The sequence below is a fragment of the Trifolium pratense genome, linkage group LG6 (genome assembly GCF_020283565.1).
Source record: "Trifolium pratense cultivar HEN17-A07 linkage group LG6, ARS_RC_1.1, whole genome shotgun sequence".
Classification (NCBI taxonomy): domain Eukaryota; kingdom Viridiplantae; phylum Streptophyta; class Magnoliopsida; order Fabales; family Fabaceae; genus Trifolium; species Trifolium pratense.
This window is the reverse complement of record NC_060064.1, coordinates 6330729-6349043: the sequence shown is the minus strand read 5'-3', so window position 1 is coordinate 6349043 and position 18315 is coordinate 6330729. Positions and strand designations below refer to the sequence as shown.

At 34.0% G+C, this 18315-nt stretch overlaps 1 protein-coding gene across 2 annotated transcripts; it reads right to left on the bottom strand.

Annotated features, from left to right (window-relative positions):
- Positions 1 to 208: 208 nt before the first annotated feature.
- Positions 209 to 17766, bottom strand: LOC123890412 (1,4-alpha-glucan-branching enzyme 1, chloroplastic/amyloplastic). 2 transcript variants are annotated; one of them, XM_045940023.1, is made up of 23 exons: positions 17085 to 17226; positions 16558 to 16693; positions 15796 to 15950; positions 14342 to 14613; positions 13698 to 13796; positions 11978 to 12020; positions 10775 to 10834; positions 10236 to 10316; positions 9129 to 9245; positions 8352 to 8435; positions 7972 to 8093; positions 7653 to 7772; positions 6729 to 6858; positions 6514 to 6624; positions 5164 to 5292; positions 4837 to 4940; positions 3621 to 3765; positions 3108 to 3255; positions 2870 to 2970; positions 2113 to 2190; positions 1599 to 1754; positions 1112 to 1186; positions 209 to 915 (listed from the first exon to the last, which is right to left on the bottom strand). In XM_045940023.1, the coding sequence occupies exons 4-23, from the start codon at positions 14593 to 14595 to the stop codon at positions 724 to 726; spliced, it is 2349 nt and encodes a 782-aa protein (XP_045795979.1). In that variant the 5' UTR covers positions 14596 to 14613; positions 15796 to 15950; positions 16558 to 16693; positions 17085 to 17226; the 3' UTR covers positions 209 to 723. The 2 variants fall into 2 exon arrangements, with proteins under 2 accessions (XP_045795979.1, XP_045795978.1); XM_045940022.1 differs by lacking the exon at positions 16558 to 16693 and having other exon boundaries at positions 17085 to 17766.
- Positions 17767 to 18315: the final 549 nt, after the last annotated feature.

The following is an 18315-nucleotide window of genomic DNA, read 5'->3' as shown; positions in this document are numbered from 1 at the left end:
GAATCCTCTTCACCCTTTCCAATTCACACTCTATGTCTGAAATGAAATTAATAGAATTAACGATTTTTGCTTATATTTAAGACACCAAATTATGAATAATTTTTGCTCATAAAACCAGAGGGATTACATTATATAGAAATGAATTATTATTATTATTATTGGTGGTGGCAACGCTGCTACTATTACTTTTACTTGCACACATGGCAAATGGATGCAAATGTTCCATCATTTATATTTCCAGTGTACAATTACTTCATTAGCACAGTTGTATTGCTGCTACTCAACTTTTAACTCTGAAAGGAGATACTATCATATATAAAACCTCCCGCAAAACTTTCTAGGGTAAATTAAGATCTATGCACTTATGTAGACAAAAGACTGATATGTGCACATAAACGGTGGATCTGAGGTTCATGGACCATACTTTTGCTGTTTGACACTCTTCACACGCCATGCAACTTGTGCATGTTAAACCCTAAAATGTAAAAACAGAATGCGTGACATGCTATACATAATTAACCTAGCAAGGACGTGTACAAACACTTCGACGATGATCTGCTTCCCCACTAAAGATTAAGTTAACTAGCGCTCCACATATTTTGGTTGAGTTCTGATTTGCAGTTTCAGAGCCTGTTAAATCACCATAAGTTGGTTGGCCAGTTTTGACTTGATTGCATCAATGCCATTATGCAATTAGCTATATTTTATCTCGGAAACTTGTCATCAGGGTTCAACTTCAACTGACTGTTGAACTGGCTCTGATTCAACTCCAACTGACAGTTCAACTGGCTCTGATTCAATTCCAACTGACAGTTCAACTGGCTCTGATTCAGCATCTGCAAGGGCATACACCACCGCTGTTCTACAAGGTGCATACACGAGGAATGATCGAGGCCGGTCATCATACCATCCTTCCTGTAAAATCATTCAAGAGAATCCAAAGAGTTCGTTAATTCCACTGGGAGAAGCCAATACGGTAAAACCAAGACCACAAGAATGTAAGGGGGGAAAAAGATAAAGCCAAACAGAAACAAACAATATACAACAACACATTTGTGCTTACACGCCGTGAACATAGTCACACAAAAACAAGTTTAAAGAAGTCCCTTACAGAGGTGAAGTACTCAGCAGTGTGACTGATCCTATTGAAGCCACCAAACAAGGCATCATCTGAATCCAAGACAATCTGGAAAAAGGAAAGGCATAATCCATCAATACAAGGTTAAACATTCCCAAATATTGGAACATAAAATAAAGCATAATCTTTGTCAAAAAAAATAAAAGCATAATCAGTATTGATCATCTCATGTTGCATGCATTAACATCCACCTTCACTAGAAGTCTTGTATCAAAAGAAGATATGCTCTCTAGAGCAAATGAATTCAATAATAATATACATCCACGATAAGAAGGAAGATAAAAATTGGTTCACTTGAGGGTTTTATAATCGGAAATTACTTAATCCAGATATTGCACTTTCCTGGATTGGGGTCTGGGTTTGGAGACTAACCAGACACATGATGAAAAGGATGCATTATTATATAGGACTTTTATTGTTACCACTTAGTCTTGCCAGATTAATAATAGATAGATAGTACCTTATATTTCCCTGGCTTTAAACAGCCAACTTTGTAATCTGAATAACTGTTGGTCCAGTGGAAATTGAATACAAAGACCAGGTTGTCCCTCTCGAAGATTATAACTTTGTCACCTTCATTTTTCCGTGAAATATATTGGTGCTGAGAAATCATGAACTGCATCAAAGGTAGGTACAGTTAATTTTCCTTAACTGCTTAGTTATTGAAAACCAAACAAAATTAACCGATCACCCATCTGTGATAACAAACCTAGGTTGAATACTATCTGTACTCTAATAAAAAAATTTAAAAATAAGTTGCAAACACTGCAGGTAGAGCTTGTCTTGAAATGAGTAGAAATTAAGACTGCTTTTACGAAGTGTCTATTATTGTTATTCAAAACCAACTTCCCATAAGTTATCTCTAAATTCAATGATGAGCAACAAACATCAAATCACAAGCAGATACCAAAGAAAATTTTATTAGGCATTTCACTGACAAATAAAATAGTAGAGGACAAAAATTAATAACTTACATGATATCTTTCTTCTAGGTGCTGCATAGCTCGATCAAATTCTTGCATTCCCCGATATCTTAGATAATCTGCATCACCCTAATTAAGCAAAACATAGAAGATGATTTTTGTAGCCTTTGAACTAATGCCTTGGTAAGTTTTTCATTTCTTTTTCCTAGAAGCCTTAATGCTGAATGTCAAAGAAATGCAGATAGTAAACAACATAGTTTAATAGTTTCATCCTAAATAAACTTGATAGATTTTATCAGGCAAAACCAATTTTTTAAAAGCCGAACTGGAAGCCCAACCGTTGTGACCTCCGGGTCATGGTTCAACCGGTCAAACCGCTGTTAAACCGGTTAATAAATAAAACATCATAAACTTTTAAGCCCAATAATAAGGGTTTGGGTTATAAGAGGTCAATGACATACATGCATGCTAAATGGCCAGGGACAGAATATTGACTGAATTTACAGCACCAAACTGGAAAACCTATTACACGATCTCTGGTTCCTTTGAGACACTTTTTTATGATTTTATCGTTATATCCTCAGAATAAGAATTGACAAATTAAATGTTATGTGGCACTCATTCTTCCAAATCTACTTGAAACATGTATGCAAATGATATCTACATTAAGCTTTATAATTAATCAGCAGTAAGATCAAATGTATTTCACCACAAAGTAGTTCCCATCTAACTGAAACGCCATAACAACCAACGTCAGAATATAAAGTAGTAATTGCACAAGTTGTGAATGAAGGAACCAGAAACTTACCAAGTCAAATCTACGTCTGCATTTATCAAAACTGTTGTTATTTCCAGGAACCACTTTGCCATTAGGAAGATGTTGATCACCCCTTGGAAAATCGATCCACTCTGAACAGAATAATAATAAATTATCAAACTTTAAGTTATCATTGATTTGGTAACATCAAATCCAACTTCTCAAATTGTCAAATAATTATGATTCTCATAATAAATAATGACAAAGTGTTAAATTCAAATATGCTTACCAGGATGGCCGAACTCATTCCCCATAAAATTCAAATATCCTTCACCACCAAGGCCCATAGTAATAAGCCTAATCATTTTGTGTAATGCAATACCACGATCTATTAGAGGAGTAGATGGTCTGTCTAAAGCCATGAAGTCATACATATCCTAAAGCAGCCAACAGAACATAAGTAAAATGTAAATGTCCAGTGACAAACTACAGCAATTCCCATTTATTAAACAAAAGCAAGCAATCAAGTATCAACGGATTCCTAAGCTGCAACAACACTCATCTACATAATTACTGAGGCTGATTGCAAATGCATACAAAAAGAGAAGTTTCGACAAGATTTATAATAGTTCAGAAAATTTGATGTATATGCTACAAAAAACAACTTCACTGCAGTAGGCAGTTTCAAATGGAGAAACTCAACTCCCAATCTCTTCAGAGAAAAAAAAAAAAGAGATAGCTATGGTCCAGAATAAGTTCTTCTAACATAATTGAGAAACAATATTATTCAAGAGCTACACACCTTGTCCATCAACCAAAATGCTAGTGTCTTGTCACCAACCAAGGCTTGGTCATGACTTTCAGCATAAACCACACAATTTTCCAGCCACCTTCTGTTTGTTAGTGTGTGGACTATATCACCCATTCTCCAGTCTTCATCTTTTTTCCTACATGAAAAACGATATGGCTGAAATTTAAAATGATTTCTTTTCACACTACTAGCAAACTGCAAGAATGAATGACAGCGATCTATGTTTGAGAAATTACAGTAAGACATTTGAACGGATATAGGATTTGATTTGAATAATAATTTGCAACAAAAAAGACAATTAAATGTAGGCTTCAGTTGACAGTTGCAACGTTGAGATACAGAAAATGTTGTATCTCTCCGGATGCAAAGACTTAGATTGTACAAAACTCTGTACATTGAAGGAATACTTGCATGCAATACATTCAAACAGAATTATTCTTCATTTAAATTTGGATGCCACCTTAAACTTCAGAGGTTATTTTATTTAAGAAAACTCACCATTAAACATCTCTTTGAAACTGGAAACAAAAATCCATGCCATATCTGATTTGCTTATACTATTGAACATAGATATACTTTGGGCTCATCAATGCAGATTGGAAAAACATTAGAACTTTATATTTAATTATGATTTATCCAAGATTCCAAATTAGTTGCAGATTGGCGAAACAATGAATGTAGAGTAATCCTCTAGGGTAGATTACTAATTCATTTTTCTGATACTCTAGCAAGAAATGAACATCTCAATAATACTACAAATTATGCAAAAAGATTGACTATCATAAGACACCAAAAGCGAATTTAATATTTGTAACCCAAATATGATAAAAGACCCTAGATAAACATTATGTTTTTCTATTCTGCATCACCCATTCACATTGGTTTTAACTGTTTTCCTATTCTGCATCACCCATTCACATTGGTTTTAACCTAAATGTTATTTGTAGTCCAATTGCAATATAGAAATGAATACATACGCTCTTAGTCTTTCTTTGGGTAATTTTTTATTTATTTTTATTTCTATCATTCAGCTGCACCATGTCATGGCTCTTTCATGATTTGAGATAAGGGTAGAAAATTCCATAACAAGAAAGTCTATTTTAAACTAATGCGTTATATTTGTAATCATAGCCATCCATGGACAGGATTATTTGAAAGAAAACATAATATGCTGTATTTGCACTCCAGAATATGAATAAAAGATTACTTGAGAAGCTCAATCCACTTGTCTGCAACGGCCATATGCAAGCGGTAGTTAAAGCCAATCCCACCATCTTGCGTCGGAAGGCAGAATGTTGGCATTCCACTCACCTGGAAATGGTAAGAAAGTTGTAACATCAACTGCCAGTTTTAATCGAGTCAATTAGAGGGTGTTCAAACACCATACTATCTTTTAGTTCTCTACAACAATTAATTGAGCCATCTAGAAATTTAAGCATGGAGAGACAATAAAATTTATGAGATCACAGTTACTCAACTCCTAAAATACAGTTTAAATGAAGTAATTAGCCTAAAACTTGAGAGGACAACATACATCTTCACCAATTGAAACGGCTTCAGGGAAGAGCCCATGAATGAGATCATTAACCAGCATCAGGTAAACCACAGCTTCAACATCAGTTGCAAAACCAAAATACTCATTGTAATTTCCAGTAAATGCTACCTGCAGCAAGATTCAATCATCTTTTTAAGGAAAAAAAGTGAACGATTGAGAAACAGGAAGAATCCTATATCTAATTTTAATAAGAACCCTTTTTTTTCAAAGGATAACTGCACCCATGGGGGTCTGTTTGGGAGGGGGTTAAAGGAGGGTTTTGGAGGGGAGGACATTGGAGGGCTAAGTCTATACTTTAAAATATATTTGATATCTTTAAAAAATTTAAAAGAACAACATGATAAATGATCATATAATACTTCAATCACACTTAATTGAGTCTAAAATCCATTTTGTAGTGTCCGTAATTTAAAAGAGAAATGTAAGCCCTCCCCTCCAAAACCCTCCATCCAAACATACCCAATAAATTTCAACAATTATTTTGACACTGTTTCATTTCCTTCTTTTTCTTTATCTACTTCATTTTCACCCTTTCCTATCTCATTAACTGTGTTGTGGTATCTCTCTGTATCAGTATCGTATTGTTGTCAACAAGGGAGCTATATAATTTTTTCTTGAATAAACTGCCTTTAGATTATGTTATCATTAAAATTGTGAAAATCACTTACAGTGCAAAACCGTTCTTGTTTAAAACTATACTGATTGGTGCTATTGTCCTTTACGGTGTATCATATACTGTATATCCAAGTTTGTTTATGAGATTTGTCTATGGGATGGAGAACCCCTTGTTCTCCTATTAATATATTTTGATTTACCCTTCTTCAAAAAACTATATTTTGATTTACCAAAAACACTGTAGGCTATTTAGACCCACATTTCAGTGCTCTACTTAATGTGAAGAGTGGGGTGGAAGCTGGTAGGGGAGAACATAAACTGTCAACTCCACTATTGAACAATTTTTCAATTATTAAGCAGGTTATGTCCATGGTTATTATGCACTGGTGGATGTATGTAGACCCATCTAGCCGTAAAACTATCATTCAGAAAGAAAACAAAATTGCATGAAGGAAGGAAATTTAGAGGGGAAAGAAGTGCAAGAGGACAGACACAAGAGCGTAAAAAACAAACCAGACCATAAACGATAAAACAATAAGGTCACCCAATTCTCTGCAATGTTTTGATAATAATACAAAATGATATTTAAAATTTCAACCCCTTTTTCTTCACTTGGAAATACTATAATTCATTATGACCTACTACAAATGCATCCAGGTTATCTTAGAACACCATAAATTTAAACCACATACATAAACCAACTATAGAATGTACCTGCAGTCCATGATGAGTGTACATCATTGATGTGACACCGTCAAATCGAAACCCGTCAAACTTATATTCATCAAGCCACCATCTTGCATTTGAAAGTAGATACCTTAGGACCTAATTAAGAAAATAAGTCACTATTAACCGGAAGGGTGTAGAAGAATCACGATTGGAAATATATTCAGAACAATGTCAATGAACTCTGTGGGAATAACACTTACTTCCCAGCTTCCATAGTTAAAAAGGCGAGAATCCCACATCCAATGATAACCCCGTGACCCAGGATGGAAGTAATGACCATCAGTTCCATCAAACATGTTCAGCCCATCCAATGTATTATTTGATGCATGGCTACAATCATCAGATATTGGTGATCAGGTCTAAGCAGCAGATCAAATACCATCAATAAGACCTTGCATGTACTATCATTCATGCAACCATAGATGATGATTAGGTTGAAAAATAAGAACTAGAGATATTTTAGTAATAGGCTTTCAGTTGTGAAGACTTGTACTAGGAAGAAGCGCACAAATTTATATGGGCCAGGGGTAGAACTTGTTAATTAAGTAAAATTATAAATTAGAGAGGAAGGGAAAGTAGGGGTATATTCGGTTATTTGTATCTTAGTTGGTTAGGAGAGACTAGGCTATCTAACTCCTAGTGTAGTTACTTGCGGTTACCATTTTCCTCTCTACTCTAATTGTTGTATTTTCTATTTCCCTGTAAGTACTTCTCTCTTGGAAGAGCATTCCTAGAGATTGATTAAATAAGGCAGAAGTATTATTCGGTAACTATATTGATTTCAGACCAGTTTCTATCGATTGGTATCAGAGCTGGTTGTCGGTGGCTTGGAAAGGGCTACCTATGGAAGGACCAACAGCAAAGCTGAGTAAAGCGTCGTAGACTGCAGCTGCCAGCATGTTGACTCTCAGGGCCGGTGCTATGACAGGGACTTGGTTATTTTTGGGGGCCTAAGTCCCACATCAAGTAGTATGAGATGTTTAGTGGCTTGGTGCTTCCCTCCCCCCTCCCCCCTTGATAGCTAGCTTTTAAGGGAGGGTTCTCCAAGTTCTTAGATACTTCATACTTATCAAGATATTTCCAGAAAAATGAAAAGAATACATAGCGCGAGGTATAAACAATACCTATGTACAATATCCATCAGGACAAGCAGGCCTAGTTCATGGGCTCTGTCTATCAGAGACTTAAGATCTTCCGGAGTTCCAAACCGACTGCTAGGTGCAAAGAAATTAGTAACATGATACCTGCATCATGCAGAACAATATTTTTAAATCCAGACCATCAATTTTAGGAGGGATACACTAATGCAACAAGAAACAAGACATATTGAACAAAAAAGGGCTTGCTATTCTTTGAATCACATTGGAACTATTGGCATTTTGGGAGGTGAAAAAATTAATAATTAATAATAACACTGAATAAGACCCCCTCTAGAAGAGTTACCCAAAGCTAGCATAGTAAGAATGTTCTTGGATAGCCATAATCTGGACAGCATTATAGCCAAGCTTTTTAATGCGAGGTAGTACATCATCTCTAAAATTGGCATATGTGTTGATTTTTGGCTCCTGCACCACACAGTTCAAAGCATTATTAATATCAGATAAAACACTAGCTCTAAATAGACACTTCATTGAACATTATAGATTTACTCTCTGTTGTTAACCAAAATATCCTGCATTTAAATCTGAAAAACACCGATTGTATGAACGAGACCAATATCTTCATTGCAATAGTTCATTGACTTCACACAATAAGGCAGCAGGAAAGGGAAAAGAAAATAATCACTTATTGACATCAAATTAGAGAAAGTAAAAAGTACACACCGGGCTACTCATTCCAATGTGTGCCTCGTATATTCTAATCGAGTCTGGTCGCTTTGGCTGTGGATGTTTGAAGACATATTTTTCCTGCAAAAAGAGAAAAATTTAAACCACTTAACACAATAGTGCATGAGAGAAAAGTAAATGATATGTAGAAGTCTACAATTCAGTAACTGACACATATTATATTGAATATCACCTAAGAATAAGATCTGTACTCTGTACTGTAGTTGTACAGATAGCCGGTATACTGTTACCAATAAATAATTACATTAATTTAATATACAGTTGGAAAATGTAGTTACAAAAACGTTGCAGCTTTGTCTAGCTTTTTAGGTCATTAATCATAATTAAGGAATAAGGAGAGATTATGTACTCCCTCCGGCCTTAATTATAAGCAAACTTTCACTTTTTAGATTCATTGGATTTTGGATAACTGATGTATCTGGCCTTAATTATGGACCAGATACATTATTTATCCAATGAATCTAAAAAGTGAAAATTTGCTTATAATTAAGGCCGGAGGGAGTACATATTTTCTTAGAAGGGGAGGATTAATGAATCCTCGTAATACAAAATTTTACACGAAAAAGGGTCAAAGTGGTTGATTCCATTGTATGTCATTTAAATAAAAGTTCCCTTGAAACCACCACAAATAGATCACCAAAGAAAGGTCATAAATACAATTCTATCCCATGACAAGTGTAAGGGGGAAAGATATTTAGATTGGTAATCTCTTTTTCTATGCTTAACCTGCATGGAAAATATGTAGAATCTTACCTCCTCTGGGGGATCATAGTATATTCCATTATATGGAATTTCACCAGGAGCCTGTACAGAGAATTTGATCCAAGCAGAAATAGAGTCCTTGATCCCAGAGGGAGTATCCATGTGGATCTACAAATATATATTTACGAAATATTTAGTTTACATTTCACAAAAATACCCATAGGCTTAGTTCAAGACATCAAGAAACGTTTAACATGTACGGTCCTGGCTAAATTGATGTCCTTATTTGCAATTTTAGGATAAAAAAACATATAATACGAGAAAGAAATTCACAATCTACATCAGGAAAGTATAAGTTATGTACTAGTAAAAGAAACATTTAGCACATAAAAACCAAATATGAAGAGAAAGATAGATAAACTAGCCTAGCTTGCCAATCTTCTTCAAAACTAGTGTGGTTTGCAAGAAAGTATGGTCATTTCAAAATAAAAGCCATACTTGTATATGTACCCAAAAAAAAAGCCATACTTGTATTTGACATATATGTGTTGAACACTTCAGATATTCCTAGCAGCATTCTACAATATTTTGTTTTATGAATTCTTATACTAATACAAATGAGAATACCATAACAATTGCATAAATGATTCATTCCATTGTCATTTATAAAGGACAATGACTCATGCAGAGTTTTAAAACATTGATCTCTCTTTTGGTTTAAGTAGTATTCACATAATATTTGTAATATTTTTTTTTTTTTGTTTCCAGAAAATTTGAAACATGATTTTTAATGAACTTGTATGATTGGGCTCCCCTCCAGGGTGCTGAGCTTCGTATGCACAATTCTAACCATAACATCTTTTCAATTCATCCATAAAAAAATTTAAAAGGAACATAGAGATGGATGGTTTCAGAAGACAATCTAACCCAGTGTTGTTAAATAGCGGCAAAATTTGAACAAATCACTATTGTTCGGCGATACGCTATTTAGTAAATAATATTGTGAAATAGCAGCACTATAACACTGTTCATAGCAAATTTGAACAAACTATTATTTTCTGCGATCCGCAATCGACAACACTGCTATAACCAATGATTATATTATATGAACATATACGTGAGGATCATGAGAAAAATTATTTACAAGAGAAAAATTACCTTGACTCGAGAACCATGAGGAATTGGCGGTGAACCATCAGCATTGTTTGGCAAGAAGATCTCCCACACACCAAAATCATCCTGTTTGACAAAACATTTTACAAACTCCAAAATCAATATAATGATCAACTAAATCTAAGTAAGGATGTCCAATATCCAGGACTAGGAGTCTGTACGATTTGTCACAATCACATGTATCCATCCATACAGGCTATTACTTCTCTTAATTTGGGCTGGGTTGTAACAAATAACAATCACATTTACATTCATCGAGGATTTTAAAATAGACATCAAAATGGCTGTATTGTCATGGTCCTCCATGAATCATAGAACTCAAACAAATACAGATTATAGGTATAATAAATGAAGTACATTGATCCAATTCAATTTTACATACAGAATGAGAAGGAACAGAACAGGGGGGAGAGGAGGTGATATTCTAGGTCAAAGTCAAAGACATGGAAAAAATAGGAAGAAAATGAAAGCAAGAATTTTTAATGACATATTTAAACTTCAAAGAGCAATTAAGAATTACATACCCGGGTCATTACATCTGCATTTGGATTCCAATTGTTGAAATCTCCAACTAATGCTGCTGACTGAAGAAGCAGCCAATAATATCCAGAATGGTTGCAGATGAAATAAAATCCAGTTATAATGTGATTGATTAGATGAATTGTCTTCAATTTGAAAAACAAGTTACATACATGATATTCAAAACCATATTGGCTCCAAGCTTTGTTTGAAAATATAGTGATAGAATTACAAAACGAAGACGAGGGAAGATATACACAACCACTTCAAAAAATGCATTAATGTCTCCCCATGTAGATCCTGGATTTGATCTTTCCAATAGAATGTCTTTTTGTTTTTATACCCAAATAAACTGATTTACATCTTCATGTACTTTGCGATTACTACTATCATTATGTTGACAGTAAGACAGTAACTATAGTCTATAAGTGCAATTGTAAATGAATGAATTTGACCATGTAAACAAGACAAAGTTCGGTAGAGCATGTTTCCTTCAAGCTTCTAAGAGAACTCCATTAGATCCTAAATAACTATAAGATATATGTAAACATTGATAATGCATGTCAACTGAAGCAGAATTTACATCTAAATTAAAAATCCCAGTGACTTTGCCAAGAAAGCATAGGTACTTCAAAATAGTAGTCATACCCGTGTTGGAAATCTAATGCACACTTCAAATACTCCTAGTTTTATTTTATATCTTTGTACTTCAATTTTTTGAGCTCATACACCAATCACCAATACAAATGGTGAGATGGGAATAAGGGCAAATGGGTGTTATACAGCTCCCGCCATAGAAGTTGGACTCCAATGCAGGGTCAGATCTAATGCGAATCTATTGTAAGAAGCCATGCCTTGCATTTGCAAGAGGCTGATTTCACAACTCAAACCTATGACCTTCTAGTTGAGGCACTCCTTCTACTGATAAAAGGGAATACCATGATAATTAGATGATAAATTATAGAAATTGATTATGTCTTTAATGACCCATTCATTTTCTCTCTTTTGATTTGGGATTTGTCTTGACATTATTTTTATGCAATATTTAGATGCCGACATGTCCTACTACAGTCACATCATGCCTATAATTTTAAAATCTGTTTTATCGCCATATCCTGTGTTGTATCCTTGCTTATAGAACTCTACAAAACAATTTGAACCCAAAAACTAGAATCAGGGTAATTATTAATAATTAAAATGAAGTATACCTTAGCTCCAGGTGCCCACTCTCTGTAAGTAATGCCTGTAGCACTGCAAACAAAAGCTTGTAGTTATTAAAGACCATATCAATCAAGTGGAAATTAGGGCATCGGTCATTTCCCTTTTAAGCATGTTTACTGTTTGACTATCAAACCTTACACTATGAAATTACTCAAATTATAAATAAAATTTGGAAGACAGTGTAAGTTTAACTGTGGGAGGGAGAGTGTAAGAAAAGTTGAGACATATCAGATAATATCTTTTTTATATTTTAAACTGTTTTAGAATATCCTATAAGATCTGTTAGGAATTATATTATGTTTTATATTGTATCATTTGTTTCCTTCTTTTTAATTATGAACTTTTAAATTATTAGGCATATTGTATCATGTAAATTGAAATAGAATCTTCTATATTTAGTCAAGACACGCAGTTTCAACATCTCTTGCCTCTGTTTTCTATCGTTCAACAGGTCTTATTGGTTCTCTTGCGGCCTGAAGCCATTGAAGTTATAGGTTTTTAGATAAAGAGAAAAGAAAGAGGATTGGTTTTGAATTATGAATATGGTTTCATATGATTAATGACTATGATTTGATACAAAAAGGCTAAACACCAACCATCATTTATACTAATAGAAGACTTCAAATCCTAATTAAACAAATCATAAGAGATAGTCTAAGATATTCTAGGATAAGAATCTAATGCCGAGAGATAGTCTAAGATCAGTGTCGTCGGCAGCAGACGTAGCAGCTGCTACAAGACATGCAATAGAACAGTACTTTGGTGTAGCAGACGTAGCAGCTGCTACAGTGGTCAAAATAATGGCTGTTGCAGCAGCAGTAGCGCCACACCTCATAATGAGATAAAAAAATCCAAAAATCCCCTCAAAATTTTAGAATTAGCGCCACACCTTATCCTGGAATTTTGTAATTAAAAAACATCATAATAGCTTTTGGGTTTCTTCTCGCACTCTATCCCATTCATGCTGTCATATCTCACCCTCTCACTAGTCAGCCATATGTAGTTGTTGAGTTTTTATGTAAGTGGTAAAAATTAAATAAACTGTATAAAAATTTCAAAATAGTGGTCATCCTGCTATCCGCTATCTCGCTATAGCATTTTTTAGGCTGGCCACTTCGGTCTACTTTCCAAAATAAGACAGTAATCTTAAGAGATGATCTATTGCATTCTGAAATATCAAGAAAATGTAATATATTTTCATATATCCTTTCTAACAGAAGCTTCGAAAAACTATTTGTGACAGATTTAGAGAATTTTCAGTAATTGTTGGGCATAAAAAATTGCTTTCCAAGAAATTTCCGCCGATGATCATTCTAATAGCAAAGTATTCTATGATCATGCAATGTTCAACTAGCTCTCCATGATAATGATCATTCGAACCATCTTATTGAGTTATCTTGCTAGCAATGTTTTCTTCCCTGTATTCCAGAAAACTACAATTCAACAAAGGTTTTACTCTAGTTTCCGTTTCGATTTCTTCTTGTAATTGGATTATTCCTTAATAAGTTGCAGCATTCGCGCATGATACAAGGCTTAGTCTCAGAATGTTTCCAATCTAGTACGTGTTCTTTGATTGACCAGCATTAGATACGTTTAATAGACTTTCAAAAAAAATCTTATCAACAAGTCATAAGTAACTTATGATACAGAAAATGTTAAATTGGGGTAGGAGGGGATTGACTGACCAAAACAAATGTAACATAATACCTGCGTGTGAAGCCTAACTTTTCGTACCCACGAGAAAATGCATCAAGACCACCTTCATACTTGTCAATTTCCTCCCGAATTTTTTTGTATTGTCCATAACTGTAATTTGAGAAATATATATATTTCAGCGAAAATCAAGCTTTTGTTTCACACATCAGTTGAGCACTAAAAGCACAAAATTAGTGTGTGTGTGTGGGTGGGGTGGGGTGGGGGGGGGGGGGGGGGGGGAACACAAAAGATTACCATGCTGAACAATATGTTAATCATGTGAAATCATTTGCAAAATATGAGCCACGTAATGAACTAAAATAATCTCATATTAGTCATACTCTTAAATTGAACATTAAAATGACAGATCTCTGCAAAAGATATCCAAGATAGTGGCCAACTCAATTCAAAGCATTATCCCACGATTACCTCCCTAGCTAACCAGCAACAGCACATACAACAAGCTAATTGTCACCCCCCCCCCCCCACAAATCTAACAGCAATAAAATATGAAACTTCAGCTTCAGTTACATGATAATTATAGCACCGTTATGACCTTCCACCGTTAATTGAACATCAAAAGCTTTATATTCATTATTTCATTCAGAAAATTGAGTACTTGCTTCACCTATATTAGCGCGTTAGGGTTAGCTTACCGGAAATCAAGATGCTGACGGTGAGCTTCTAAAAATGGATCAATCTCATATATTTTCTGCCCAGTACCAGGTGGAGGAATGATCTTAGGTTTATCTATTTTTACTTTCTTGTCTGAATGAACTGATGTCTTCTTGACTTGAGCGTCGGTGTTAACATCTACAAGTGACGATGACACAACAGAACCTTTCGCATCCCCAACCTCTCTAAAACTGCTAGCTGCTTCATCAAGATTGTACTTATTCCCATCTTTCATAGTTAAATCCTCCAAGTTCTGAAATGACGAAAATATTCATTCAGCTAAGAACATTGAAATTTTTTTTATGAGTTCTGCAAAATACCTATTCTGAGATCAGTAATAACTAATAAGCACTGCGTAAAAAAAAAAACCAATAAGCAGAAATTGCAAACAAAATAACAAATCGGAGTAGAATAAATAAAATAACCATAAGGAACAAATCATGCAATAATCACTAGAAAACCAACCTTAGGAAAACAAATTTCACAAGAAAAAAATAATGCAGAAAAACATCAGGCATATTAGATGGGGAAGAAAGAAGACTAAGTGCATACTGCATATGCACAATTGCTAAAAAAATTAGATATGACTACCACAAAACATTAGTAACTTATTCCGAAGAGTAACAAATCTTTCAAATGACTAACAATAGTACACATACAAATGATAACCGCTCTATCACGATTCACGACATGCTCGGCCAAGTCCACCGTAAACATAGTTCAGCTTGTTCCGTTAATTACAAAAACCACAATATACATATCATAATCTGTTTATATTTTCATTTAAATATTTTCCAAAATATAAAACGGTTATAAGAGGTGCAAAAAAAAAAAAAACTTGGCACATTTCCTTCTGTTTTATGTCTGCACAAGGTATATAAAAAAACTTTGCACATTTCCTTCTATTTTATGTAAGGGGTATAAAGAAGCTTCCCTTTTCAATTTTAAAGTTTATTAGATCATATGTCATGTAAATAGAATTTAGAAGATACTGAAATTCAATAGATTAATAAAGTTTGGAATGTCAATATAATTATATAACTGTATGTCATGTAAATATAATTATACAACATTCTATATAGATTTCACATCGGAATTTTTTTAAAGATAATTTGAACCAAAGATCAAAAGTATGCATACAAATCTGCAGTGAACCTGGCATTTGTATTTTTCATTTTTTGGGGTGATATATAGCAATAAAGACTCTCAATATGTTTTCTTTATCCTCTAGAGTCTTTATTGTTCATAGATACAATCAACTAACAAACACTATGCTGAAACTCAAGTATACTGCACCACTCTAGCATTTTAAAATGCCTCAGTTTCACAAATTCTCCAAATGCATATCACAATCATAATGCGGTGAAAGGCATGTGACAGAAATCATGCGAGATTATTTATATAAACATATTCCACATGGAGAAGGAGAAAGCACCTGTGCATCCTCTGTGGTTATATCAGGATTTTCAAGTTGATCCGTCACGGATGCAGAGTCATCTTGATCTTCTGGAATAAGTACTTTATCAGATTCGGCAATTGTGGAAGACTTGGTTTCAGAATCGCGGGAAAACTTTGCATAAAGTGATGTCCCTGAAAGAAGCCATAAATTACATCAGCAAGGTGTCACAACTATCATGTTTAATTGTAATGCCACACACAGACTAGATTGTACTTTCTATTCATCCAGTGTAAAAGTTATATATCACAATCTTTGCCTATTCTATTTTCAGCATTACTGCATTGGTGTTTAAGTGATTTAAACTAATAATTGATCAATCACTAAATATTGATAATCAGTTTCATAAATCAAATGATGCTAATTTCATATTGTTTATTATAATTTTTTATTCAAACATTGCAATTCAGATTATATACTATTTTCATTTCAACATCAAACTGCAAACAGTTAAGAATCAATCATTCAATTGTTATTCTAAATAAACAATAAACGAGTGAAGTAACATCATTCAACTACAAACTTTTCACAAAATCTTGCAATGAATATTCCAAAAACTAAAAACATTTTACCAATTCATTCATTCATGACCAATACAAATTTCCAAGCAAAAACTACAATATGTTACGAAAGAAACATTTATGATCATCAAAATACTTTCCACTGCATTGCAAAAAAAAAATAGAAAGAATCAGACTCTATCAGCGAATTCAATAGAATAATTTTAGTACAATAGCTAACATTATGCATTCTCTTTCTGTAGTCAATAAACTACTGGTGCTGAATTTCAAATGTTAAGTTTATCAGTTGTTCATAACAAATGCATCCGAATGCGCAAAAACAAAGCTACGCCAAAGTCCTTAAGCTCCAAAATATCCTGAAATCGAAGAAATCAGCCGAATCTCATTCTTCAGTTTCGTAATCTCTACTAAAAATGGAATCAAAACCAGTCCTACCTAGTCAATTCAATTTCAACATTATCTCAACAGAATCTCATACTTCAGATTCACTTAAATAATCAATCACTCCAAAAAAGGAATAACCGAATCAAAACCAATTCTACCTAACGAAACCGAACATTATCACCAAAATCTCATGCATCACCTTTGCTTAATTTACCATTTCGGTAATAAAACTAAAATCAAACAAGTTTCCATCGATGCATGTATTGAATTGAAGCATTAATCAATCAAGATTGCAAGAATAGTAAGCATAACGTAACGAAAATTGAAAATGAATTAAGACGAAAAACGAGGTAGATTGATTACGAGAGAGTGATGAGTAGTTCTTTTTGTTGAGAAGAAATGAGTGAGATGAAGAAGAAGGTCTTCGATCGGCGACGCCACGTATCGTCGTCGAGTTTTGCAGAGAAGGAATAACGGGAAATCGAATTCCTGATATAGTGTAAACCATTTTGTTCTCTCAGCTTAGCTTAGGTTTTATATTGTGATTTGTGAACAAGAAGAATAAGAATAAGAAGAAAGAGATCGAAAAAGTTTCTAAAAAGTGTTGAGTTGAAGGAAGCGAGAGAAGTGTGACATCACTGTGGCGGTTGTAAGAGAGTAGTAAAAATGAGTCACATTAATTTCTTGAAACAATAAACAGATTTAATTTAGTTATTAATAATGATTATGAAAAGAAAATGGTTTGATTTGATTAATTAAAGAGATAATGTACGGTGAAGAATGGCGTTATCTTTCTTCTGGGTGGAGGGAGAAAGAAAACTGGGAAATGATGTTGCTACGTGTGAGTGAGTGAGTGTGTGTTTAGCATGGGTGGGGTCCACATGGGGGTTCTGTTTATGAATTGTGATCGTTCATTGTTTTCCCTAAACAAACAATAAGGACCCCGCTTTGGATATGAAATGACTGGTTCTTGGTGTGAGTTTTCCCTTCTTGGTTCTGTATAGTTGCAAAGCACAGTGGAAAGGTAAAAAGGATCTTTTGGTTTGTGACTGTGTAGGAGTATATCCTTTTTGTGTTCTCTTTTGCTAAATTGACTGCTTTGACTTTGTTCAAATTCTTGCGATACTACTAGTAGTACTTTTTTACATTTTACTTTTCAATATTTTTACACTCATTATGATGTAATAAAACTAATCTTTTAAGGTATATTTGATAGGTTAAAAAATACTAAGCACAGGACATGCAAGTAAACTACCTTTTGAAGCTCGCATAGGACGATCGGGTCAGATCGAGTCAAAAAGGTTTTGATTACTTAAGGTTAATCTTAGGTAAATAATAATTTTAGTTGTACTGTGTTTTATTTGAAAACTTTTGGGATCAGACAAACTGAGACCCAATAGATCGATAAAAACCAAAATTTTTGTCCCTTAATGAATCTCGGAATAATTTTTTATCCTTTGCACATGTTGTAATATTTTTGTCCATCAAACATCTTACGTGACAAAATTTATTCAATACTTTAAACTTAGTACTGTGTTGTTGTTCTGTCCAATATGCAGCGTGAGCTTAGCTCATATGTTATCAACTTGTTCAG

What these genes read in the sequence shown, in the direction of transcription:
- LOC123890412 (XM_045940022.1), bottom strand. Translation starts at nt 17,229, where the DNA reads ATGGTTTACACTATATCAGGAATTCGATTTCCCGTTATTCCTTCTCTG. An exon ending in TAACCACAGAGGATGCACAG is followed by an intron (nt 14,614 to 15,795) that starts GTGCTTTCTCCT and finishes TCGTCATTTCAG; the next exon opens with AACTTGGAGGATTTAACTAT. An exon ending in ACCTAGAAGAAAGATATCAT is followed by an intron (nt 1,755 to 2,112) that starts GTAAGTTATTAA and finishes CCTTTGATGCAG; the next exon opens with TTCATGATTTCTCAGCACCA.